The sequence below is a fragment of the Lepidochelys olivacea genome (genome assembly GCF_965140295.1).
Source record: "Lepidochelys olivacea isolate rLepOli2 genome assembly, chromosome: 15".
In the NCBI taxonomy this organism is placed as follows: domain Eukaryota; kingdom Metazoa; phylum Chordata; order Testudines; family Cheloniidae; genus Lepidochelys; species Lepidochelys olivacea.
Window position 1 is genome coordinate 13275252 of NC_140425.1, and position 26934 is coordinate 13302185.

At 43.7% G+C, this 26934-nt stretch overlaps 1 protein-coding gene and 1 long non-coding RNA gene across 4 annotated transcripts in view; one reads left to right on the top strand and one right to left on the bottom strand.

The window, feature by feature from the left end:
* Window positions 1-14973, bottom strand: LOC311531552. Of its 2 annotated transcripts, XR_014714237.1 has the most exons (3): window positions 14588-14973; window positions 8475-8613; window positions 1-1735 (listed from the first exon to the last, which is right to left on the bottom strand). It is a non-coding gene; the product is annotated as an uncharacterized lncRNA (long non-coding RNA). The 2 variants fall into 2 exon arrangements; XR_014714238.1 differs by lacking the exon at window positions 1-1735 and having other exon boundaries at window positions 8147-8613.
* The window catches only part of HNF1A (HNF1 homeobox A), a 19176-nt gene continuing 2199 nt past the window's right edge, over window positions 9958-26934 (top strand). Inside the window, exons 1-9 of one of the 2 annotated variants that reach the window (XM_084648999.1) lie at window positions 9958-10802; window positions 18388-18587; window positions 19451-19637; window positions 20277-20515; window positions 21888-22090; window positions 24688-24889; window positions 25797-25988; window positions 26278-26399; window positions 26746-26887. In XM_084648999.1, the coding sequence (XP_084505125.1) occupies window positions 10468-10802; window positions 18388-18587; window positions 19451-19637; window positions 20277-20515; window positions 21888-22090; window positions 24688-24889; window positions 25797-25988; window positions 26278-26399; window positions 26746-26887 (1822 nt within the window). In that variant the 5' untranslated portion in view covers window positions 9958-10467. The remainder of the gene's footprint in view (window positions 10803-18387; window positions 18588-19450; window positions 19638-20276; window positions 20516-21887; window positions 22091-24687; window positions 24890-25796; window positions 25989-26277; window positions 26400-26745; window positions 26888-26934) is intronic. The other variant, XM_084649000.1, reaches the window with a different exon arrangement.

Genomic DNA, 26934 nt, shown 5'->3' on the forward strand with positions numbered 1-26934 from the left:
TCAGTTTGTTCAAACAATTTATTTTCACAAGTCTTTACATGCAAGTAGAGCATAATCTTCTGCTCTCTTCCACTATCCGAGGGGAGTGTAAATCAATACTTCAAGTACTTTTCAGTTCTTCAGATTAGTTTCCTGGACTCTTCTGGGACTGGGGCATAAAACAATAATTCTGGTATCCATACAACAGCAGCATGCATACTGACTACCCATGCTGCAATGGTTTCTAATTGTACAGTCTTGAAAAACTCTACTTACCTGAAGTGAGCTGTAGCTCACGAAAGCTTCTGCTCAAATAAATTTGTTAGTCTCTAAGGTGCCACAAGGTGCCTCCTTTTCTTTCTACTTACCATCCTAGTTTGAAGCACAGGTGATTTTACCTGACGGGCAATTAACGTATCATTAGATTTTCAGAAGCAGCATGGTAAAAGCAGGCAAGTAGAGTTTGTGCCTAGGCTAGTAAACATTCATGACGATTTTGCAGGCATGCTCCAGCAGCATTACACAGTAACAATGAGAACAGTTCACAGGGCAGATGTATTCCTTTCTGCAGATCCAGCACGCACACACTCTTAGCAGTGTGGGGTGGGGCATTGCTTGCATTCCCCAGATTATTTTCTTATCCTATATCTCTCTTTCACAGAATCTCCTCAGACCTGAAAGAGATGGAGAGCTTTACTCTGAGTTTCAGTGATATCAGAGTCTGACATTACAGTCGCTCTTGGAGAGCTGCACGGCACTGTACCACATCTTGAACACAGACTGCTGTAGTGCCTAGACCTGTCAGAGCCATTTCAGTGCTGGTAGCAAACAAATAAGATCCTTCTTTGTCCCTGTTTGCATAAGTAGCTCCCAGGGCACAGTAAGGTAACAGCATGGGAGAGAACTGATGGTAGAGGGGAATCAGATAGCACCACTGACAGCACAGAGCCCTCCCCCATCACCTAAAAAGCTTGGCTTTTATCAGGTGTCAGTCTAACAAACCCAGTCTTGATTCCTCACTGATGGAAATAGAGAGATAAGAGCGGAGGGCCTAGTGTGAAATGACCACCTTGCAAACAGAGACATTACAGGAATGGTTGTCAGCTCTGTGGAGGTTTGGGGGGAGAAGAGAGGATGGAAATGAGCAGGGAAAGAAGGCAAAAATCAGAAATCCAGTCTTAGAATTTATCTCAGAACTGCAATGGGTTCTTCTGCATTCAAGATCTTAATATGAATCTCCACAATGTAGATGGTTTAAGATTGTGCTCCTACCTTTGTTTATCCAGGCAGGTCAAAGAATGAAAGGATGGCATATTTGCATGCACATCCTCCTCAAGAGAGAGAGGAAACTTGAGATAAATGAGACTTGTAGTTCATCCCCTCCATCTCCCTCAGGCCAGTGCAGGGTCATTCCCTATGACATACTTTCTCCATTCTTTGTCCAGTCTAATTTTACATGTCCGTTAGATCTTCAACTATTTCCCTAGAAAAATGGATTGTCAGGGAAGGGCATCAAACACCTGTTTTCTTGATCTTAACTGCTCCCTGCACCATGTGGTGAAGGGAATTAAAGAGGCAAGACATTGCTCTGCTGAGGACAAGGCTCCAGGTTCGGTACCTACCAAAAATTAGCTGTTTATTCTCCTGCTCTACTACAAACTAATTTCCCATCATAATCCCTTCATAATCATGTATTTTGGTACCCCTTCCATCTAGTGAGGTGTTCACAGTTTGCACGAACAGCTGACATGTAACCCTGTAAAAAAAAACAAACAACCAAACGTTATCCAGGATTTCTCACAATCCCACATGTTAATTAAGAAAAGGAGTACTTGTGGCACCTTAGAGACTAACCAATTTATTTGAGCATAAGCTTTCGTGAGCTACAGCTCACTTCATCGGATGCATACTGTGGAAAGTACAGAAGATCTTTTTATACACACAAACCATGAAAAAATGGGCATTTACCGCTACAAAAGGTTTTCTTTCCCCCCACACCCCACTCTTAGCTTATCTAAAGTGATCACTCTCCTTACAATGTGTATGATAATCAAGTTGGGCCATTTCCAGCAATGCCCCTCTGCCATGTACATTGGTCAAACTGGACAGTCTCTACGTAAAAGAATAAATGGACACAAATCAGATGTCAAGAATTATAACATTCATAAACCAGTTGGAGAACACTTCAATCTCTCTGGTCACGCGATTACAGACATGAAAGTTGCGATATTACAAAAGAAAAACTTCAAAACCAGACTCCAGCGAGAGATTGTTGAATTGGAATTCATTTGCAAATTGGATACAATTAATTTAGCTTCTGTACTTTCCACAGTATGCATCCGATTAAGTGAGCTGTAGCTCACGAAAGCTTATGCTCAAATAAATTGGTTAGTCTCTAAGGTGCCACAAGTACTCCTTTTCTTTTTGCGAATACAGACTAATACGGCTGTTACTCTGAAACCTGTTAATTAAGAGTGAGCTCCCAGGGCACAAATCATCATAATCATCATCCTTTGCACTTATAATAGCTCCTTTTCACTGTAAAAGGGGGATTAGGAGGAGGAGGGCAGCTTCCCTATCTGGGAAGAGGAAGGATAGTGAAGTTAAATTAATTCATGCCAGTAAAGTACTGACACACTCAGCTAGAGATGTAGTAAAATAGTAAATGATTATTAAAGGAACTATTGTCCTGTTTTTCCCTTGCTAATGTCACTGTGGCTGTTACATTAATGGAACTATATGGGCTCCGTCTGGTGGTCTCTTTATTATAGGAAGATATGTGTTTGTTCCTTCCCCAGATGTTCCTTGGAGCCATGATGTGGATAAATCAGGGGCAGACTTTGCCATAGAAAACTGCAATGTTTATTTATCAGCACGTATAAGAGGAATAGTTGAGTACGATGGATGTAATTCAATACAATGGTTACAATTTATGTTGTTGACAGAACAAATCAGATGTTATGGGCCTGAATTTGCTCTCAATTCTGTTCAAGCAACCTTCTGATTTAGGAGTAGATGGCTGTAAAGAGCAGAATTCAGGCCAACAGCTCTAAAATAAGAATAATACCTATATAGCACCCCCACATGGTACTTTCATGTCATGGCATTTATTGCTAATCTGCAGTTAACTACTTTATTAAATATTCTTGACAATAGCAACAATACTAGAATGGTTAATCAAAAGTAGAGTATTATTATTCAGTAGAATAGAATGCCTCATTCAAGATACAGGAGATGCACCTTGGTCCAAAAGTCTGTCAGGAAATGCCAGCAATTTAAACACTGTAAGACAACTCCAATGCAGTGCACTGTCCTATCCACTGTTTGGGAGGAAGTGAAGGAGATTATTAATTATTAGCTGAAAGTAACATGCACAGAACTTTAGAAAGGCAATGTCATTTTTTTTCTCTCACCCTTAAAAAAATACATATTGAAGGTTAAACCTAAAATCTGCTTCCTTCTTGATTTATTTCTCCTTTATGCATTCACACTGATTTGTTAATGTAAAGTTGCTTATGAGCACTGGATTGAGCAAACTTCTTTATTATTGTAGGGTTACCTATATTATTTTGTCACTGAAGGGTTCATCTTCAGCAGTGGGCTGCTGTGACTACATTTATTCATAATTGGGAGGAAAATAGTAGTGATTAATTTTGCACAAAAAATAGACATTAAAAAACAATAAAATGGATGTTGAAAACAGATATAAGAAAAAAAGACAGGTGTCATTTTGAGCCTATGAATCTTAAACGCTTCCTTTCACTAGTAGAGCTGCAAACATCATATGAGGCATGGTAACTTAGTTCACATTACAGCCTAAATTAATCAAGTAATTCACAACTCAGTAAGTTAGTGATTTCAGATAAGGAAGTCCGCAAACACTGAACATTTATATTAAACAAGAACATTGATGCAGCAAAAACAAGTCCTTATTATGCAAATATTCATTATAATGGCAAAAGCTGCCAGGTGCTATGCCATTAAGTCACAAGAATCTCTGCTGTCCAAATTTGTGCCACTGTACATTTTAGTTCTTGTTCTAGTAGTAGGACTGTAACCTAACTGGGTAAAGCACTTCAGCCTCCTCCTTTAACCTATGCCACAACTATAACGTCCTCATGGGATACTGCACCAGTTGCAATAATCAGAGAAAATCTAGCAAACTCTTAATTTAAAAGGAAGAGCACTGCTGGTGAGGTTGTCAATGAAACATTTTCTCCCTGCCCTCTTGCTTTGCATCTGATAGAGCCAGTTTTTCAACTGTAGGACATGTTGCAAAGCTCATCTTTTCTCTTGGGTTATTCAGGAAGGGAGGATTTGAGGCAGGGTATTAGTTTAGGGGTTCTGAACTTTTTATCGGTTTATCTGTGATTTGATGGATTGTGTGGGGAAACAGCTTTTAGGCAGTAACGTTTTTATATTAAGAATGTTTACCCTTCGATTTTTTTTTTTAATTATTTGTCCAGGCATCTGGAGTTTACAATAGGCACCTCTGAAAGATTAAAAGTAGTAAATCCTTTGGTTCCAACTGGCTTTCAGATGCAGCCATTCTGAAATTTTCCATGTCTGGAGCTTGCAAGGGGGACCAGAACTAGCTGGGAGATGGTTTCTGAGTGCATCAAGAAGCTATATCCTGTGGTTTTATAGAAAGATTATTGGATATTATCTTCCTCACTTGTGTCTTTCAGTAATGAGTCCAGATGTTGGCTCCTCTTTTCAAGAGCGGGCTCTTCCCAAGAAGCAACTAAGAAATCAAACGTGTCTAAGTTTAGGTGGTGTTCAGAAGAAATGGGGGCACTTCCTGGACAGGTACGTTTGTGCCCAAAGTACTCAATTCAAGGAACGCTGCTGTGTAATACAGAAGATAATTCGCTATGCTGCACAGAATAGTGAGTTCATTACACTACACTAACAGAAGAGCAAACTCTAAAAAAATAAAGAAAAACATAATACTACACTAGGCACTTTACAAGTGTGACAGAAAAATGTTAATGTCTTAAATATAACTAAATAGAATAATTCACAATCAAATGGGAAGCCGCAATCTTCACAGTATGATGATATAGAGCAGGATTTGGGAACATAAATCCCAGATGTATTTTTAAAAAATTGGTCTCAATCACTGTAAAATTAACCTTCCCCTCTTCACGAAAATATAGAATGCAATTGCATTATCTGTGAAAGGTTTAATAAGGTTGTGTGGGACTATTATACCCCTTCAGAGGCTCTCAGTAGTGGCAAAAATGCAGATGGCCAGTTTACACTTTGCTCCTAGTTTGTGTCAATCTACATCCAAACTGATAAATGCTGCATGTGTGAAGTTTGCTAAGAGGTGCTAATTGCTACAGTAATTCCCACCTAAACTGACCAAATGGACGCAACTGTGATAATCGTATCTGTCCATGGGAAATGTGAGCTGTACCCCAAGTTGTGCTGTCTGGAATCCTCCCACACACAATCTCCCAGGATTGTGCTCTGTCCATGGTAGCCATTCAGAGAGGTAGCTCATCACCTTTTTTCACCAGAAAATAGGGTGTTTCCCCAAGTTATTGCTTACTCTTTATTCCTTTGCTATCTCCTGCACATTTAAAGACTGTGAGTCACAATTACCTTTGCTTTGATGAATAAAAAGTGGAGATGGCTTTCTCAAGACCCAACCAGCTCTGCTCCAAACCTCAGCCAGAGCAGGTCATTGGACAGTGTCACACAAGACTTCAAGTCCCCAACATGAGCAGCAATCTTTTTATGGTCAGTGTCAATTCAGATTTTTTTTAAGCGTCTGAACTCCGAGGAGTCCCAAATGACAGGAAGGAGGATGATCTTGTAGTTCAGGCTTGGAGAGCTGGCCTCTATTCGTGGCTCTGCAACATGTTTCCTACGTGACCCTGGAAAAGTCACTTAACCTTTTGGTACCTTGGTTTCCATCTGCAAAATACCTACATCATAAAGCAATTTAAGCTCTGCAAATGAAAAATGCTATATAATTATTTTAATTCATCTACCTTCTCAGGGTATGTAATTGTGATACTTAATTCACTGATGTTTGTAAATCACTTTGAGGTCCACAAATGAAGGCATCTGATCCCTGTCATGTATCATTTTTCAAAACCTTGAACTCCCTACAATTGCCAAACGCTGATGATGACTGGAACTTGGGCTCCTGTGACTTGGCTGCACCATAATAAAGCCATTTGGAAGAGAGATTCCTCAGTTTATTCCCACATACCATGAATATGGAACCTGAAGGTTGTTGTTTTTTTTAACTTTAGTAAGAATGAGACCGAGATATAGAATAATCTGTTTTAGTGTAGGAGGAAGGGATAACCCAGTGGTTTGAACATTGGCCTGCTAAACCCAGGGTTGTGAGTTCAGTCCTTGAGGGGGTCATTTAGGGATTTGGGGCAAAAATTGGGGATTGGTCCTGTTTTGAGCAGGGGGCTGGACTAGATGACCTCCTGAGGTCCCTTCCAACCCTGATATTCTATGATTCTATAAAAATGCAGTCAGGGAGCAAGATTCTTATAATGACATGAGGCAGTCCCAGAATCTCCGTCCACCCTGGGGCCTTCCTAGCATTATTCCAAATTCCTTTTTTGAAAGGAAAAGTGTCAGGTCAAATTAAGTCTAGAATTTGGGGTTTTGTGGTTTTAAAGTAAGTTTTACTAAATTTAATATTGATATAAATGATATAAAAAAAAAAAGAACAGTAGAATGAGTTTGTTTGGATTTAAATCTTCCTCTGCAGTGACTGCAGCCCAGACATTACAACACTGTGATAGTGCATAAGGGTCTGAAAGTGAAACTAACAAACAGAAGTGAAATTTACTATTATATTTTAATTGCCCAGGAAATAATTTTCTATTTATATGAAAAGGGGTATTGGTAGGTCAAAACAGAGCCCAAACTTGTGATGAGAAAAAGTTCATTTTTACAAAACCTAACAATAAAAATATTTCCAAGGTTATTTTTATTATTATTGCTGCAAAGAATAAAGTTTATTTTAAAGAATAAGATTCCTTTTCAGCATCTTTGTAATATAGATGAACCAGAAAGTGAAATTATAGGAAACAAATATGAACTTGACTAGTCTAAGTTCATTATTTACTTTTTTGCAAATCAGAACAAGAACAAATGGATATAAAACTGGCCATGAACAAATTCAGGGTGAAAATTAAAAGGGGGTTTCTAACCATCAGAAGGATGAGGTTCTGGAACAGCCTCTCAATAGGAGTTGGTGCAAACAACTTAATTAATTTTAAGGGAGAGCTGGACAAATTTATGAGAACTGTATGATAGGATTGCTTTTGATGGTGGAAGTAGGTCTCACTTCTGGTTTATGTCATATGTTCCTAAATCTCATGCGTCTGGGTTTCACCTGGCAACCGACGGAGATCAGGAAGGAATTGTGCCCCCAATGTATTCTGTGAGAATTTTGTTGTCTCTTTCCTTTGAGGCATCAGGGATGACCCTGGCTGGAGATGAGACATCGGTGGGGTGGGCCAGGATTCTGAGGTGGCACCAACTCCAAGCATTCTCTTTCTCAAGTGTTTGGGTGACTGATTCTTGCTCATATGCTCAAGGTCTAACTGATTGCCATATATGGGGTTGGGAAGGAATTTTCCCACCTGTCAAATTGGCAGTGACCCTGGAGGTTTTTCACCGTCCTCTGCAGCATGTCAGTCACTTGCCAGGCTTATCTGGATATATCTCATGTAATCATTTCCCTGCCATTACAAGGGCCTTGAGTAATGGTGTACCTTGGTCCTTCCTAGTCTTCTGTGGATCCTAATACTTTAGGTCTCATTTGGATTTCATGGTGTTGGTGGCCTGTGATATACAGGTCAGACTAGGTCCCTTTTGACCTTAAACTCTATGAAATTATTTCTGATTTTATCTAAAAATGTAACCCAGGGTAGGAAACACATCATTTTTAACCTGAAAGTGTCCTTTTAATGAGTGTTATATATTTCTATACACAAAGAGAATGCATGCACCATTAACCTACACTCCAAATCAGAACTGTCATTTAAAAAAATAAATAAATTACTTTTCTATTTTTCCCTAAATACTGAGGAGCACCTTAGACCAGACAGAAACTTTAAATGTTTCCCTCTAAAGTTTTCCACCCACAGTTGTTTGATCGGAATGTGAACTCTCTTTGTCTAGACGTTGTCCAATCTGCTCTTTATTTTGTTGTATGTTTGAGACAACAAATACAAACATTCTTAAAATAAAAAATACATTTTCAGTCTAAATGATTGATTTTAGTTTAAAGAAAACACCACATGAAAGAACAGCAGTAAAGAGCACAGTGTACATGCATCTCTTTTGCAACATGCTGCAGCAACTCTGGGAACACTATGGCTGTTGTCTCTGCACGCAGAGGTCCTTGAGACATAAAGATGCAACACACAGAAAACGAGGGGATTGCAGTTTCATAGCTACATGCATCACAACTGGGTTTTGTAATTACAACAGAAGCTTTCCAAACTTACAATTGGGGCTCAGACTACAGTATGCTGTGCCTTTAACCAGGCTGAGGCTGGGTTCCAGGACCTGGTCAGCCATGTTAACTTTACTTGTGTATTCTGCCCTGTGCCAAGGAGTGGAGGTGCTTTCTGGAGCAGACGTCATCTGAAACAAAGGCAAACTATTAGTGAAAATCCCTGCTGAAGGGCTGACCCAGCGATCCACTGATGATTTGTTGTCAGAAGCGGCCCTGGGAGTATTGCTGGCCAGGGCAGAAAATGTTTTTAGTGCCCCCTATTGTGGCCAAAGAAAACAAAAAACCACCAAAGAAAAACAGACAGCCAATCAGCCAAGTGGAGAGAAAAAATACCACCAAAACCGTTAGAACTTGCCAGTAAGGGCAAACACCTTCCTTGCCCATCCCTAGAACTGGGCCTGCTTGTTGTGTTGTCATAATGGGGATCCATTTTGAAAAGGAGCTTTGTCCTTTGCTGGCTCAATATGCAATTGAACCTCTACAGAGTGAGGCTTGGGAAGCCACCAAAGGGAAGCGAGTGCCCCAGGTCACTCCGCAGCATCACCTTTGGTCAGTCCTTGGGCTGTGGTGGGAGCTCCATCCAGCCCTCCTCAGCTTGGGCCTTAGAGGGGAGCATATAAAAGGGGGACAAATGTGGGGGAGAGAATCTACAAAGACCCCCATTCTGGTTAAAATCCTACCCTCTCTGATCCCACCAGGGAAACAATCATCCATTCCCGGTCAAGATGGCACAAAATATAAAATCAGTATTGGGAGTTAGAGATCAGACTATTACAAATTGATAATTTTAATTATGCCTTCTGTTTGCCAATCAGAGTAGATACATTCATTCACAGGTGTTAAGGTGAAAAGTAACCATTAACAACATCTAATCTGACTTCCTATACAACAGTGACCAGAGAATTTGACCAAGTGATTCCTGCATCAAGCCCATACCTTTTGGGATTAACTAGTGCATATCTTTTAAAAAGACATCCAATAGTTGGGAGTAGATCCCTTAAGCAGACTAGTATCAATAGGGGTGGAACTATGGTGTTGATAAATGAAGTCACTGTGGGTGACACTCATAGGGAAAGGAGGAGCAGTTGTAGGTACATCATCAATACCCAGAACACAGCTTGCATGTTTATTTTGTTTGTCTACTTAGATTGTAAATTGCGTGGGGGCAGGCCCCATGTCTCCTTTATAATCTGAGTACACAGTGTGAGCACGCACCCAATGAATAATAAAGGCAGTAGGTTACAATGAAGAGAAATGGGGACAGGTAAGTGTCAATGTGGGGAACTGGCTCAGCAGTCATTTAGTGCCTCAGCCTGTCCCACTGAAGTCAATGGGAGCCCTTTGAGAGTATTAGAATAAATCCAGAGGTCATACTGGATGCCTGGGGTGTGGTGCACAGAGATTGGCCCAGCTACTGAGGCCGCTAATTCCCAACCCAAAGGTTTTGGTGGGGCTTAGTCCCATGCTTCTGGTTCCTCAAGCCTAACCCTGCTCTTAAACCAATAGGGGCAAGAACCAGTCAGACTTCTCCACTCTCACTTTCTCATTCAGTTTTCTTTCCATTTCTCTCTTCTATCGGTCTCCCATCCTGGCTTTTTCTCTGTCCATTCCTTTTCTCTTCTGCCGCCCTACCTTTTCCCCTCCCCCCCTTGCTGCACTTTGTGAACTGCTGCTGCAGTGCTGAAGTCCAAAGTTCAGTAACTTGCTAAGCACACGGATAAATATGAACCTTGGAGAATTTACACTGCTCCAATGTAAACAGATAGTCAAGGGTCCCTTTATCAGCACTGGCTCAGGACAGTTGTGGGGGGTCTGAAGTGGCTCATTTTTGTATTTTGTTTTTTTGGGGGGTGCAAAGGCGGGAGTCTATGCCATTCCCACTCTGCTGACAGTCGGGCGTGTTACCTCAGGAACATGGTGTAGGGAAGGCTGAAGGCAGAACGTGCTGAAACTCAAATCCAAGGGACACCAGACTGAAGACCATGGTCTCTAAGCTGAGTCATCTTCAGGTGGAGCTGCTGGGAGCACTGCTGGAGTCAGGGCTAACCAAGGAGACCCTGATCAAAGCGCTCGGGGAAGTGGACCCCTATGCCCTCCAGAGTGAAAGCCAGCGTGCCATCAGTGCCATCCAGGCAGAAAAAGGGGAACCCTGTGCTGAAATTCCCAATCTGCCCAATGGGATGGAAGAATCCAGGATGTCCGAGGAGGAAACCTCCGACGATGGGGAGGAATTCACCCCTCCAATAATGAAGGAGCTGGAAAACCTGAGTCCAGAGGAGGCTGCTCACCAGAAGGCTGTGGTGGAGAGACTATTACAGTAAGGACATTGTTTTCCTTTCCCCTTCTTGCTCTCCGTTCCTTTATTTCTCTTTCCTTCACCTCTTCCGTGAAATACCTTTGGGTTCACAGTTGATCTAAGCGTGCAGATTCTGCCCATCAATGCCAGCCCCCAAAACCCAAAATTCACTGAACTGACAAGGTTCATGTTCCTTAATAATGTTCAGTTTCCTTCCAATGACATTTCAAACATACGCACACACAAAGCGCCATGGGGCCCAATTACATATTAAAAGTGATAATATCATCTGGGAAACAAGGACTTCAGAAAAATCTGGGAGCTGTACAACTTCTGTCACTTTAGCCGTCCGTCAGTTTTTACAGAAGCCACCGTTTTAGTTATTAGAAAAAAATAAGAAAAGAAGCCATCACATTAGCTTTCATCATGTAGTGTGGGAATTCTCACCATAGGAGGAGAAAATACTCCTAAATTCTCTTGCCATTTTTATTGAGATGTATATTTTTATTTTACTGACTTTAGGTAAAGTCAAGTATTTGTCAGCAGAGACAAATTAAGAAAGCCTAATCTTCATGTCTTTGTGCACATAAGATTCCCGTTGTTTTTAGTGGGAATTTCAGATGAAGGACTGCAGGCCAAATTGGTTGGCAATCCAGGTCAACATACCCAATGCTTCTATCCTCCATCTCCCATCATGAACACTGAATATAGACGAGTGTGCATTCTATAGACTAATGTTGTATGACTTACCTTAAACATGCAATTATTTATTCTTAATAGCAAAAAAAATATGAGCTTCCTGAACCAATCACTCTCATTTCACTCCAGTAAGCACATAGACAGAAAGAGAATTGTGCTCCTGCAATTCTAACTCAGCAACATGAATTCTAGGGATTCCAATGGCTGGTCTGCCTGAGCAAGGACTTCAGGGTATCGCCCTTCAAATCCATCTAACACAATTAAATCCTTAGCCACAAAATCTCATCTGTCTGTGCTGAAGCTACTCTCCAAGATTAGGAGCAGACAGGAGGCACAGGGTGACTGCAGTGTTCTGGAGACTCAAACTGCTACTCACAATCTTTTTTGGGAAAATTAAACTCCAGTTAGAGGATTTACCGGCTTTGCGGCCATTCCTTTTTAATGGGGAAAGGATATATTAATACAAAACATAATAAAAAAAAGTATGCACAAAACCCCAGCAATAGCCCCAAGGTAGAGAGATAGCACAGTACTTAAAGGGTTAATATTCACTGTAATATTTCAGAGGGGATGGTTCTATTGCCTGACCTCTAGAGAGAGTCTGGGCAGATTTGGAGCTGATCACATTACAGTAGCTAAAGGAATAAAATACACTGGAACAACACTTACCTGAGAGGAAAGATGTTCCCCATAATTCAGTCTTCTTTTCCATCCAATAAACCCCTTTCCTTCTCTCCCTTTTCATTTTGTCCCCCTCCCTCTTTCTTATATCCTTGCTGTTTCCAACTCCCCTGTTCTATGTCTGTTTTCCTCAGATTCTCCTTTCCTATTCCCCCCCCCCACACACACACACACACTTCTCTCTGTCTCTCATCACCCTATTTCTAGGTCTACCTGTCTGTCTCTCTTTCACATTGCTCTTATCCATCTCCTTCTCTCTCTCTCTCTCTTCTCCCTAAGCCTGTGTAGAGATCTTGGGGCAGTTTGAGCTCCAGTTGCACCGGGCGGGCCCTGGCTAGTTACTAATTATCCAGTGGCTTTATTATTTCTCTTTTGTCTTATAAATTTATAAACAAAAAGACCCTGATAAGCTTTTTGATCATTAACTTCTGATGATTTATCAGGTGTCTCTCCATAGAGAAAGCCATGGAAGCTAAAGAGCACCTGGCTCTATCTCCTCTTTAATGAATGGATGAAGCAGGAATTAAACTCCATCCACTCTGCTCTGGTAAAAAGAATTTCACAACTGGAGGGAATTCCTATCCAGGAGTTGGGGATCCAGTGTGGTCCTTCACCTCCACATCTCCCTTCACCTTGGCATAAACTCTGGTTTCTGATCTTTCCCATCTTTCCAGTTGCCCTGTGGTTCCTGTCAGTTTCAGCACTAAACTAATTTCTATACCACATTTTTACAGTAATGCTGTGCACTTCTTCAGCATTTTCTAATGGAGGATCTCAAAGCTCTTTACAAACTGTGAATGAGACATTCTCATTTACAGATGAGGAAACTAAGGCACGGAGAGGTTAACTGCCTTACCCATGGTTACATGGGAAGTTGGTGGAAGGGCTGGAAATAGAACCAGGATCTTCTGGAACCTGGTTCTGTGTCTTAACCATAAGGCAAGCAATAGCTAACAACTAAGAAGCCCCTTCAGGAAAGAAACCTTCTTTTACTAGAAGAAGGCCTGATGGGCCATGTCCTTAGAATAATAATAATAATTTATATTATATATAAATCTTAAATAATGTAGGTGTTTTTGAAAATGCCTCAATTCACTCAACAAAGGAACAGGATTGGAGGTGTGGTAAGAAGTCAAGACATATTATACATAGTACAAAAATGGTGTATGATAGAAATCACTTCCCACCAGCTGGGGCACAAGGAAGGAGAGTAGCCTCACTCACCAAGCACAACAGCATGCAGAACAGAGCTTCTCTGCTTGCAAATTCAAGGTTGCTCAAAAACCCGAGTGCACAATTTTGTGGTATTCAAATACACAGGGTGAACTGAGGCACTATGAAAGTGACAAAACCTCCTTGTGTGTTACCAGCAGTTTTCAGACTATTGTAGATCACATCTCAATCAAAAGATTCTCTCATGGACACTTCACCTCCTGTTCATGGTCACAATAACTTACTTGCTTACATGGGAAAGTAACACAGGAAAAGGTTTAATGTATTTCTGTGCTTTTGTTGTACTGCCTGGGAACAAGGAGAAAAAGCACAATGTGACCAGTCACTTTTCTGCAGACCATTAGTATGTGCTCTGTGAAACAATAGTGATCCTACAGAGCAGTTTGTGAACCACTGTATTACACTGAGTAAATCCAGTATGGAGGCACTTGCCCCCCTACATAGCTCTAAGTTCACTTGCTGGAGTCCATTACCCGTTGTCCCTACAGAATACACGGAGAATGCAATACATAGGGAGGTTTCCTTAGTGAGGAGCTAGTGGGCCAGCCATTCACCCACTACACTGAATCCCAGAAGAGAGATAAGGGATGGGATTTTCAAGAGTACCTCAGTGATTCAGAAGTACAAGTCTCATTGCTCTTCCATGGGACCCACAATCCTAAATAATGTAAGTGTTTTTGAAAATGCCTCAATTCACTCCACAAAAGGACAGAACTGGATGGAGGAGGAGTATCAAGTCAATAGTAAATTAATTCATTTGTGGGGGGAGGCTATGGGGTAATTATTAGCTATTCCCTATGGAGAAGATAGAATACAGATTGTCTTTGGTGGGGGACAGGGGAAGGAGCAGACTTCAATTGGTGAGGGGTATGCGGCCAATGTATAATGAGGAGTCAGGATAAGGGCTGTTACCTGTGGGGAGGTATAGCAATTTTTCCCTCTAGGGCAAAGGGTAGAATTCCACAAGGAAAGAGGGAGGTTGAGATAAGATTTTCTGGGCATATTTTCTGAAGAGGAAAAAGGGAGATGTAGAGGTAAAAGGCCCAGCCCTTTCCCCCAGGGAGCTGGTTGCTGAGGGGCCCTGAGATGAAGCTATAACACCCCTTTTATGTCAGCATATGATTGTATAGGCCAAGCTAAGGCAAACCAAGCAAAGTTCAAACAGAAAACAATCATGCTAGGGCTCCTCTTACCTTCCCTGCTCTCTGCCTATCTCAGGTCCAGTCTGTGCATTGAAACCGGCGAAAGATGTCTGGTAGTCTTCAATGGAAAGGACTGGAGCAATGATCCTGAGCACTTCAAAGCTCTGGATCTCCTTTGAACTTGTTTCCAGTTCAAAGCTGGAGGAATTCAGAACTTGCCTCCAAGAGATCAAATCAGATCTTTTGCACAAGGGAATCTGAAAAGGATCAGACATTGCTGCCCTGAGAGGTGGTGGAGAATAAAGTAAACAGGGTGGACAGAAAGACAGAATGAGGACCAAAAAAGGAAAAAGACAGTTTGGGAAGAAAAATCAGGGAGAGTGAAGGAGAAAGAAGGTCTCCTGAATGTTACATCCCCAGCTCTCTGCATTGGGTTTTCTTTAATGCGAACAACTTGATATTTACTTTCCATTTAAATTTGAGATGTTGCTATAAATTATCAACTAGCCTCTTGTTCCCTTTGAGTTTATAACTAACTACCTGGGTTACTTATTGTTCAAGTAACAAAAGGGAGGTGAAAACGCCCTCAAAAAGCAACCTCACAACTGAGGAAAGGAGCAGCTGGAATGGAAGAGATAGGACCCCATACCCCAGAGGTTGTATAGGGCCAGGGAGAGAGCCTATGCTCAGGGGACAAGGAGAAGCTGAAGGCAAGAGACCAGGACCTAGAAGATGGGAAGGAAAACGTGAAAGTCTTATCTGAGGATAAGGAAAATCTGGAGATAGACCCTGAAGAATGGTAAAGCAATGGAGGTAGAGTTTGTATTTGGGAAGAAAGGGAAGCTGAAGCCAAAATGAGGCAGGAAGTGGTCAGATGTTGAACAAGGCTTGGATCCTTTTGCCCTCCTGACTCACTAAATTCATTGGGCACTTTGCCCAAGTAAGACTAGCAAGATTGGGCCTGGAATGAAATCCTACTCCTACTGAAGGCAAAGAGAGTTTTGCCATTGACTTCAGTGGGGAAAGGTTTTCACCCCTGGTGTTTGTGTCTATGGGGAAGGCACTATGAGGATAAGTGACAGTCCGTGAGAGTGTTCAACTGACCTAGCAACAGCCTGATTACACTGAGTGACTAAGAGAAGCTTCCAAAATAATGCCAGAAATTTGCAAGAAAATAAACCTTCCGTGATTTTTTTCCCCGAGTCACATTGAAATCTTGTAGGATTCTGAGTTTTCTCCAGTGTGGGAATGATTTCTTCTTCATAACTATTTCTTCAGGGACAGTTACTCCAAATTAAACCACCTGAAACTTCTATATCTATCTTTTTAAAATGTTTGCTCCAGAGACACAAGTTGCCTTAATAGCGGTTTGTGGCATAACTGAACCTTACCTTAGGACAATGGGGGAGGGAGGGGAGAGAACTTCAAATAAATGCTAAAAATGGAAAGAAAAAGAAAAAAAAACAGCCTACTCTACAGTATAACCTAGGATCATGAGGTTTCTTTACACAGGAATTAAAGCGTTGGCTTTGACAGTGCATGTGGACACAGTTAAGGCTTCATCTATGCTACACCATGAAACCACCCTTTACCCATGTTAGGGGACATCCATGCTGTAAACAGCTCCCAAGTGCAGATGCACTTGAATTGTTGATACACCTTGGGAATGTGTGTCTACCTTGGCACCCCATAGTGTTCTAAATTATGAAAGAGTGTGAGTCTCATCCTCTCCCAAGTACCTCCCCACTCCTTCCTGACAGAGAGCCGGGGATTCTGACAAGAGAGACGTAAGTAAGTGGCTCAGATGCCAAGTGGGAAGGAAGTTAGTATGTTACAGAAGCTTCTATGGGGGATCATGAATCCCCCTCCCTTTCTTCGCTAGCTGACCCAGAAACATGATCTGAAAGACAGGTCAGAAGCCTTGCCCTTGAGCATCTAATCTATCACTGTACAACAGAATCCTGGGCCAGCTTGGGACTGTTGGGTACCTCTTTAAAGAAGGAAAGTGCCCAAGGCTCAGCTGCAGGCTAGATTCATAGAGGCTGTGTAAAGAGAGACCACAATAGGGAGGAGATTAGTCCTTGTCTCAAGAGGTAGTAGAGCAAACACCAAATGCTTAAAGCTCAGGAATGGGAAAAAATAGGCCAGTTGGGCTGCCCTAATTTGGGGTCTTTGAAGAGTACAAGGGGAGAGGTGGAAAATGGAGCATTCTGGCACAGTTCCACCATCAGAGAGGAACCTGTGGTGCCATTTTAAGAAAAGAGATTTCTCCAGAAAACTGGCCCTGTCTCTGCCTCCTGCCACACTTTAACTGCAGTTGAGCTTGCTCCTTGGACCGTCTGGTTGCTGTGGAAGAGGCTGCAGCAGGAACAGAGATAAGGGTGTTTGCGCTGAGAGAACAGGTGTGGACTTTGTCCTCCTTATCGCTTTTCAGCTGCTGACAACCCAGAGTCAACAAAGCAGCTCGTGCTCAGGCTGCTCTCTCTCCCTCCACCCCCAACTGTCCTGCTGTATTTTCCCCACAGTCCTGGGTATTTTTCTCTCATTCCACCCAGCTGCTACTTGTATTTGGAGAGGACATTAACATCATCATCTATACCATGTTGGGATCACGTCCAGTCCAGTCAGTCCCTCAGGCATTTCACATTAGAAACACAGAGGGAGGCTCCATGTTACAGCTGCAAAGAAATAAGACATTTCTCAACACGGGGGTTGTTCATGCAAGAGTTTTGTTTGGTTCTCAACTGCTTGGTTCAGATCTTTCAAGTTTTACTGAGCTTCAGGTTCAGTCAAACCGAAACCACTCACCAAAATTCAATCATGATCGCCTTAGTCAGTCCCATGGTTACTCAAATGTTCGGGAACCTTAACAGACATTCTGATAAACCCTATCAGATTTACAATTTTGGGGTTTTATTCATGCACAATTCTACTCTTCTTAGCTTGTACAATGGAGTGGCTGGAATTGTAAATAGGTGTTCATTTTTTCTCTAAGTATGTAGATGCAAAATGGAAAATTTGAAAGAGCAGATGTATGGTTATCTTTATGTGTACATGCAAAGTGCCATATGTGCAAGGACATGTGGGTGGTGTATATGGTTGGTGTCTGGGTACAGGAGTCTCACGTGCACAAGTATATATTGTAGAGGAGGAGGGTTTCCTCTTCAGTTCTTGAAACATTTCCAGTTATTTTGGGTTTGGAGCTCCTCTATCTCTTGGCTGTTCCACTGTGGGTTACCCCAAGCTGGATCAGAACCAGAGTGCAAGTGAGGATGAGTCGGTCTGATATTAAAGTGAACCCAGTTCAGGAAAATACACTGCATTATCTGTGAGCACACATTCCCCACAGACAGGGAAGCAGGGTAAAAGAGACCCACCTCCTGAAACTGAAAAGCAGAGCCCAGAACATACAGCATTGTGAGAAATGGAACCCTGGGACATCATCTGCTCCACCAGTGACAGGCTCTTGGTCAGAATTGAACTACATAGGAAGCATGGCATAGAGGAAATTGTCATCACTGCTACTCCAAGGAGTTCAGTCTCCAGGGCTATCAAAAATACCTGCCTAAATCTTTTAATGAGTAAGTCATTTAGCTTGGAGGTTGGGTCAAACCACTGCATAGACTGTCACACTGAAGAGGAGATTTCCTTGGAGAGATGAACGGCTATTATACAGCATACTAAATCTATCCTACCTGCCTCATCAAAGGCAAAGCGTGAACAGAGGATTCACCTCTCTCATTGCTTCATGCAAGAAGTGCTGGCTGACATTCCTTGAATCCCTTCTGTACAACCTGGATACCCAGAGAAGAATTCTATCTTTAATGAGGTGCATTTTCTGTTCCTTCTAGAGAGGATCCCTGGAGAGTAGCAAAGATGGTAAAATCCTACCTCCAGCAGCACAACATCCCTCAAAGGGAGGTGGTGGACACTACAGGTTTAAATCAGTCTCACCTCTCACAGCACCTCAACAAAGGCACACCCATGAAAACCCAGAAGAGAGCTGCCCTCTACACCTGGTACGTCCGCAAGCAGCGAGAGGTGGCCCAGCGTAAGTACAGCAACAGCAAATCTGCTGGTGTCCTATAGTTCCCCCTACCCTCATCTGCAGTGTGGAAGGCAGGGGAGGGGGGGCCCTTTCTAGCAATAAGGTTAAACAAGTCCATGTCACCATTCAATAGGGGTGGCCAAACTGCACAAAGGAGAGCAGGCTATAGCTCCCATCTATCGGTATATCCAAGTGGAGGCATCGATTTGGACTAAGATAGAGTACTGACCAATGAAATGCATTTATGTAAGCACAGACAGCATAGCTGATCACCAGCAGTGATAGAACCCAGGACCTTCAGCACCAGAAAAGAGTTTTCTGCAATTTCATCTAAAGAAGTAATTCCTTTAGCCATGAATAAGTAGCAGGCTGTAGCTCTGGGGTCAGCCATTAGTGGGATATCATCTCACACATACTAAGCCAGCATGTTACAAATACATGCTTAAAAAGGATAGCCTTTGCAGCCTCCACCTCCATATGAACGAATGTGGCTGTAATCTGTTAAATTTTATACGTATTAGATGGGCCCCTAGTAAAATTAATAACTTGGCCTTTGGTTGGCCTAGAGCGTTGGACTCTACATGAGTTGCATCCACCCCAGCTCCTGCTGCTTGTTCCGTTTCACTGCTTCACACTAGGAATCAAGATGCAACATGTCTGATGGTCCCATTGGGGACGATCTTACCCATTTTAGACAAATATAGAGCTTTATTTAAATCTCATCTAGATTTTGCACCTGCATTTGTTCAATAGTAGGAGACGATGAGTGGGGATAAGCTGCTCTGAGCCAGTTGAATTCCAAGCAAGAGAACATTATAGAAACATCCTATCAGCAAGCAAAGCCCCTTGCCCATTTGTGTTTCCAGAGTTCACACATGCTGGTCAGGGACTCGTGGCAGAGGAGCCCATGGGAGACGACCTGCCCACCAAGAAAGGGAGAAGAAACCGCTTTAAGTGGGGTCCTGCCTCACAACAGATCCTATTCCAAGCTTACGAGAGACAGAAGAACCCGAGCAAGGAGGAGAGAGAGGCATTGGTGGAGGAGTGCAACAGGTGAAGGAGGGCCTCCAGTGTTGATGGAGGAGGGGAAAAGAGAGGGTTGGAATGGGCCTTTGTGTCCTCTTGCTATACTGCCAGAAGCCATACTCTACTCTGTGTCAGGGCAATGTGGTAGCAGTGGATTGAGATCTCCTCTTGTTCTTTCTTTGGGATACAATTTGCAAAACACTGTGTAGTGAAATCCCAATACACAGACATAGCAAGAGAATGATTGTCTAGAGCCAGCTTTAGAACAAGCTTCCAGCACTGAGCTCTCACTGCCTGTTATTCCCGTCCTGGGCTCCAACAACCTGGCTCTCTACCTACTGTAAAGAACAGCCTGCTCATCCTGCCCTGAGCCTCTGCTTACAGGTGACCAGGCACGACAGCATGCATACAGACACCAAAGTCATGAACACACCACACACTCATATAGAGCATGCCCCTGCCCCCACTCCATGAGTGTATCATCAAGGGCCTGGTGTTATAGAGACCCTGCCTGGTCACAGGAGGCACCCCAGCATGTATTGGCTGATTAGGGAGTCAACCCCGTGCTATCAATCATTCGACAGTGCTCCAGCTCACCAAACAGAAATAAAAGTATTTCCTAACGCAGGAGATCACCAAGGTCCTTCCTATGCTCTTTCCTGACAGGGCAGAGTGCATTCAGCGTGGCGTCTCCCCATCCCAGGCCCAAGGTCTGGGCTCAAACCTGGTCACCGAGGTGAGAGTTTATAACTGGTTCGCCAACCGTAGGAAGGAGGAGGCCTTTCGGCACAAGCTAGCCATGGATACCTACAGTGGGCCGCAGCCCAGCTCTGCTCCCCCACTGACCTCTCACAACTCTTCCTCCCTTCAGCCAACGCCTGCTATCTCGCCAAGCAAAGTACATGGTGAGTACTGACTACAAAGAGCGAGTTCTGGAACTGGAGACTGGTGAGCCTGCAAGTTCAGGCACCAAGGCCATTTCGAAGCCTGTCCCTTCAGAAGCTGCTCAGTAGATGAGAGAGCCAAACTGATGTGGGGTTTACACAAGATGAGAGTGTAGGTGATAAAGGGATATCTCTGCATGCACAAGATGAGGGGAGAAGAGTGACAAGTGGAGTGAAGAGGACATTGGAAGCTTAATGCTGAGGGAGTGCCTTATAGTCAGTTCTCATTCATTGCTTGGTCACAGCCCCCTGTGATGAACAGCAGTCAGTAATCCCTATTTCAAGAGCTCACCTGTTAGGTTGTATCAGGAGGTTAATTGTATACCCTTTCTTCTCACATGCATGTCTCCCTCTTTGGGAGCCTCCAACTGCCGTAAGTTTGGGACACAAACATTCTTGGCTGAATTGTTAGAAGTTACGAAAAGTTACCCTCTGCGTCCTCAGCAAGCCAAAACAGACTGGCAGTTTTCATAATCACTGAAAGCAGAAGAGTGGCATCTCTGCCTCCTTTCTCTGTGGTAGCCAGATGAACAAGCAACAAATACCTGTGTTCAGCAAGCTCACTTTTCTATTATGTAATGCTCAAGTGCTTTGTCCTTTCTAGTGTTTCTAGGCAAAAGTCCTTGAGATGTCAGTGTGTTAGTGAAGTAGTACCAATCATCACCGATCTCCTGGTCTGCAAGAGACACTGCAACTAGAGCACAAGTGCAAACTCCCCTTCTATGCAGGGAAGGGAATAATGCTGCTACCTAACCTGTCCTCAATACTAGAGCAGGAATTTAATGGTGGAAATTCCATCATCCCTCTCAGAGTAAGAGGTTGCTAGCAATCTCCCTTGACACAATAGAGTAGAGAGGGCCTACCACTTAAAAGTCTAGAAGAAAGAATTCCCCTCTCCCTTTGATGGGTGGTGGTCTCTCCAAGGAAGGATTTGGGTCTATTGATGAGGCCAGGAAAGCCCAGGATTGAGTGAACCTGGAAGACTGAGTTTCCCTCTCACTTTGGGGTAGATGCTATCACCCAGACTCCCTTCCATATTTACTCCCAGGAAGAATTTCTACCCAACTTAGTTATACAGCTTCTTTCCCACAAGGATACTCAGCCCTGCACAAAGCCGGCACATTAGGAGATTACTTGTCCAAGGCCACCCAGCAAGCTACTGGGAGGATTAAAACTTTGGCATGTTCTTGGTTTCCAAGTATCGTGCTCAGTCCACACAGCCCCTCAGCTCCAAAACAGCACCAAGGAAGGAGGGCTGCCTCAGTGCACCTGGCACTTCTAAGGCAAATGCCTAGAAAGGGAATTAAATTTATTGCTTGTCCTAATTTACTAGATCAGCCTCATCTGTGGGAACCAAGTCTCTCCTTTTCTGACATAGGAATGAGGTACAATCAGCAGCCAGCCAATGAGGCCGAGTCTTCCAGCAGCAATCATCATGGGAACAGCTCCATGGTGACCACCCAAACCATTCTCCATCAGGTCTCTCCCCCTGGACTGGAGCCAAGCCAGAACCTATTGACCACAGACACTAAGCTGGTGAGTGACCTATACTCTAGTCCTGGTGACTCCATGATGTCAGGGAATCAAAGAAGAACCCCGGGTTTGCAGAGGACAATATTTAAAAATGATATTTTCCAGACTGCTGTTAACTCCCCACAGCAGTACCAAGTCCAAAAGCATTCTTAGGATTCTCACACCATGCCACCTAGTGGTGGGGGTGGGTACTGGGAGCATGAAGACTAAGTAGGACTACCCTATCCAGTTACTGCCCTGGGATTAATCAAAACAGTATGGTACACCTTTCAGTAGGAAAACAGGGCCCAAGACATCTAATGACACACCTGTCTTTAACCTCCCCATCCCAAAAGGTCTGTTCCTCTCCCACTGATCAATTACCTCTCACTTCTGATTGAACTCCACACTCAGCAAGATAGCTGAAAAGAATCCAGTGGGATTAACAAAACAGGGACTGTTACCTGCCCTGACCCATTTGTAAAAGTTAGGTGCAACAGACCCATCTTGCATAGAATTCCTACCAATAGGTCTTGTACAGTAAATCTGGATTGGACCAGCCTAATCATATTCATCTTGAGGCAGATCTCCTTTGGATATCTTTCATTAACTAAGCCTCCTCCCATGTGGTTTGTATCGCTATGCTAAGATTATATGATTGATCATTCTTGCCTGGTTTGCACACTTCGCTTGGATTGTATGCTACGTAGAAAACCTGTTAGCAAGAAGTTTGTATTGCTCCACAGCTGTCCTGGGGCAAAGTTCAATTCATGAATCCAATTAAAATCTTTACAGTTACCCAGTCACCTTGCTGATTTTCTGGTCACTATTGTGATGGAAGTCTTTCCACAAGACTTTGAAAATCTCCTTTTACTGCTGTATACAAAAAGGGACACTGTCAAGATGGTTAGTCCAACCATTTACCCTATTGCTCCTTAATCTTGTTACAAATTCAATGCAAATGTTTATGTTTAAGTAGTTCCAATTTATTTAACTATATATATTAAGTGTTCAGCTCTGGCAGCTTAACACTTGTGATACTTTTATAGGACATTTTAACTAGGGACCTCACATGGCTTACGGCAGGGGTGGACAAACTACGGCCTGGAGGCCACATCCAGCCCTTCAGACGTTTTAATCTGGCCCTTGAGCTCCCACCAGGGAGGAGGGTCGCAAGCTTGCTCTGCTCCGGGTGTGCCATGGCTCCCGGAAGAAGCAGCATGTCCCCCTTCCAGCTCCTACGTGTAGGGGCAGCCAAGGGGCTCCACGTGCTGCCCCTGCCCCAAGCACCACCCCACCCATGGGTTCCTGGCCAATGGGAGCTGCAGGGATGGCGCCTGCAGACAGGGCAGTGCGCAGAGCCCCCTGGCCGTGCCTCCACATAGAGCCAGAGGGGGAACATGTCGCTGCTTCCGGGAGCTGCTTGCAGTAAGCGCCACCCAGATCCTGCACCCCTGACCCCCTCCCACACCCCAACCCTCTGCCTCAGCCCTGATCCCCCTCCCACCCTCCGAACCCCTCGGTCCCAGCCTGGAGCACTCTCCTGCACCCCCAACCCTCATCCCCAGCCCCACCCCAGACCTGCACCCCCAGCCCAAGCCCTCACCCCCTCCTGCATCCCACCCCTCAATTTTGTGAGCATTCATGGCCCGCCATACAATTTCCGTACCCAGATGTGGCCCTTGGGCCAAAAAGTTTGCCCACCCCGGTTTACGGACTACAACCCTCAACCTCACTAGAAGGTAGATATGAATTATGAAGTTAATCTGAGAGTTTGAAAGCTGAGACACAGACAGGTTAAATGACTTGACAAAGGTCACAAATTCAGTCAGTGACAGAACCAAGTCTAGGACTTAAAGTCCTGCTCTACCCACTAGCCAGATATGTTCCCTCTATCTGTAACAAGCAACCCTGCAATAATGCACACTAGAATTTACACCCTTCTGGTGCGTACTAACATAGACTGTAGAGAAACCCTAAGAAACGAAGGACTCATGAGTTCCTTAAGTCACTTAGCCTCTCTGTGCCTCACTTCTCGAACTCTAAAATGAACTTCATATCTACCTTCTAACGGGGTTGTGAGCGTTAAAGTTTGTACAGCCTTCTGAGGTCCCTAGTTGCAAAGTGCTAAACAAGTATAAGTATTAGGCTGCTAAAGCTGAACATTTTTTTTTTAACATATTAAAAACATTGAAACTTTTTTACATAAAAATTTGCATGGAATTTTTAAATATGATTAAGCAGCAATAGGGTAAATGGATCGACTTCTGTACCTGATTTTCTCCTTCCTAACGTAAACTGAGGAGAATACTTCACTCTATGGGAACAGAGGCTGAATTCACAAATATTTCTAATGCACTTTGAGATTCTCAGATGGGAGTAGACTGACCAGGGAAAAGTGCTACTGTTCATACCGTGACAGTGTTCTTTAATGGTTAATTAATCAGCATGGAAGCAGCATCAAAGGAAGCATACAAACTGTACTCAGCTAAATGAAGTCCCTTCCAAACGGTCAGCAGCTGGGTGGGAAACTGGTCAGAGATTGGAACTTTAAAGTGCTCACCATACTCCAGCTGTTGTGGATGGCATTTTCACAGCTCTTCTTTCTTCCTCATGCACAGATCTCTGCTCACGGGGGACCTCTCCCTCCTGTCAGCACCCTGACCGCTTTGCACAGCCTAGAGCAAAATCCACACACATTGAGCCAGCAAACCCAGAATCTAATCATGGCTTCACTGCCTGGTGTTATGGCAATTGGAGCTGGTGAGACCTCATCCCTGGCACCAGCATTCACCAACACAGGGGCCTCCACCCTGGTAATAGGTGAGCAGTGAACAATGTGGGGACGGTGGAGGGCTCATTGTGGTTTCTATCCCACGCTCCGTTTAGCAGGATTTACCCAGAAAGGAAAAAAAGGATCTACGATCATAATTGTTGCTCATTTCCTGAGTCAAAAGCTTTGAGGCTGCAGGGAAAAATACATGGGTGGGGGAGTCAATCACAAATATGGGGATTGTCAGGAGCTCCTCGGAAGCATTAGTACTTTGCACCAGTCCACATGATAGGAAAATGTTCTGCTCCTGTAGAGTTTACCAGTTTAAATGTCACAAGTGGGGAACGGATGGCTAAGGAACTTGAGTAAAGGGATATAAAACCTTTTGTCTCCATGTCATTGGTTCAAATCCAGCTGTTTGGCAGCCTAAACAAAATGAACCCCATGAGTCTAAATTCAGATTGTTGTGGTTAGTTACACATAGCACACTTGCCTCTCTTGCCAGCAGTCTGAGGTGAGGTTAAAATAATGACTGGGCCATTAAACTTCACTCTCACTTTTAAAGAAGGTCTCTCCAGTGAAGGATAACAGCAGATTTGAACAGAATTGCATTGCGTGATCTGTGGCTGAACAGGATGCCTCAGCTCAGGCACAAGCAGTGGTGGTAAGAGCTGCTTGCAAGGGGCTTTTCTGCACGATAGGTTGCTCAGACTACTGTTGATAGACCTTGACTTTCTGAGACACTAAGTTCATTCACAACTCGACAAGACACAGCTGTAAAGCAGCTCCCCCTGCCCCAAAGAGTCCTAGCTCATACTACTATTGTAGATTAGGCACAGCTATGGAGAACACTCCAGAATTTCTGCAGACCTCACTTTAGCAGAAGGAACAGTCATGCACTCCCAGTATGAGATGAGATGAAACAAGGAACTGAATATGCATGTCTTTATTTCTCAGGCCTAGCCTCCACCCAAGCTCAGAGTGTTCCTGTGATAAACAGCATGGGAAGCAGCCTTACTACCCTTCAGCCTGTCCAGTTCTCCCAGCAGCTCCACCCATCTTACCAGCAGCCCATCATGCAGCAGGTCCAAAGCCACATCAATCAGAGCCCCTTCATGGCCACCATGGCCCAGATACAGAGCCCCCATGGTAAGGGTTCAAACTGGATTTCCCAAACTCCACAGTCCCTTTTGCTTGGGAGGTTATTGATGGCCTCTGGGCTTGCAGCACTCTGTTTATTATCAGAAGAACAACAGAAGAGGGTAGATGATTCCTCTCCTGGATCCATGTCCCACTGGTTGTGTCTGAGATTCAGGATTGACTGACAGCAGATTCATGTTGGTGTCACTTTGGCTAAGTTCATCTCCCATTTAACTGTTCCTGGTTACAACTCTCAGAGCTCCAGCATCCACACAATCTTGTTTTCTTTCATTTCTAGCTCTCTACAGCCACAAGTCTGAAGTGGCCCAATATGGACACACTGGCCTTTTACCCCAGACCATGGTGATAACTGATACAGCAAATCTCAGTGCCCTGACTAACCTGACACCAACCAAACAGGTAACAAAGCAGGGAATATAGTGTTTATCATATGCCTTCATTCCCCTACTTAAAACTGCACTGTGTATCACGTAGCATACTGCCTATGCCAGTACAGCATATCTGGCCCCCTGTCCGTGCCACTCCAGCAGGACAATCTTCCTCACCCCAATACCAGCTGGAACACTGGGAACATTAACCCAAGCTTCCTTTCTGCATTGCCAAGCAGCAATGAATCTCCTTGGAAACAGGACCCGCTTGCTGTTTCCAATCCAGCTTGCCCATGTAAGTGCCTATTGGAAGGCTTATAGGAGACAGATCTGATCCAGGCACTGTTCCAAAGCTTAGGAAACATTAATTTTCTCAGGTGTTTACATCTGAATCAGAGACCCATACGGAGTCCGGGATCCACACGTCAGTGTCACAGACACCAACAATACATTTACAGAACCAAGACACAACCATTCAGCACCTTCAGCCAGGCCATCGCCTCACCCCAAGCCCAGCTGGTAAGATCAATAAACTATCATTTTATACTGTCCCTCCATCCACCAAT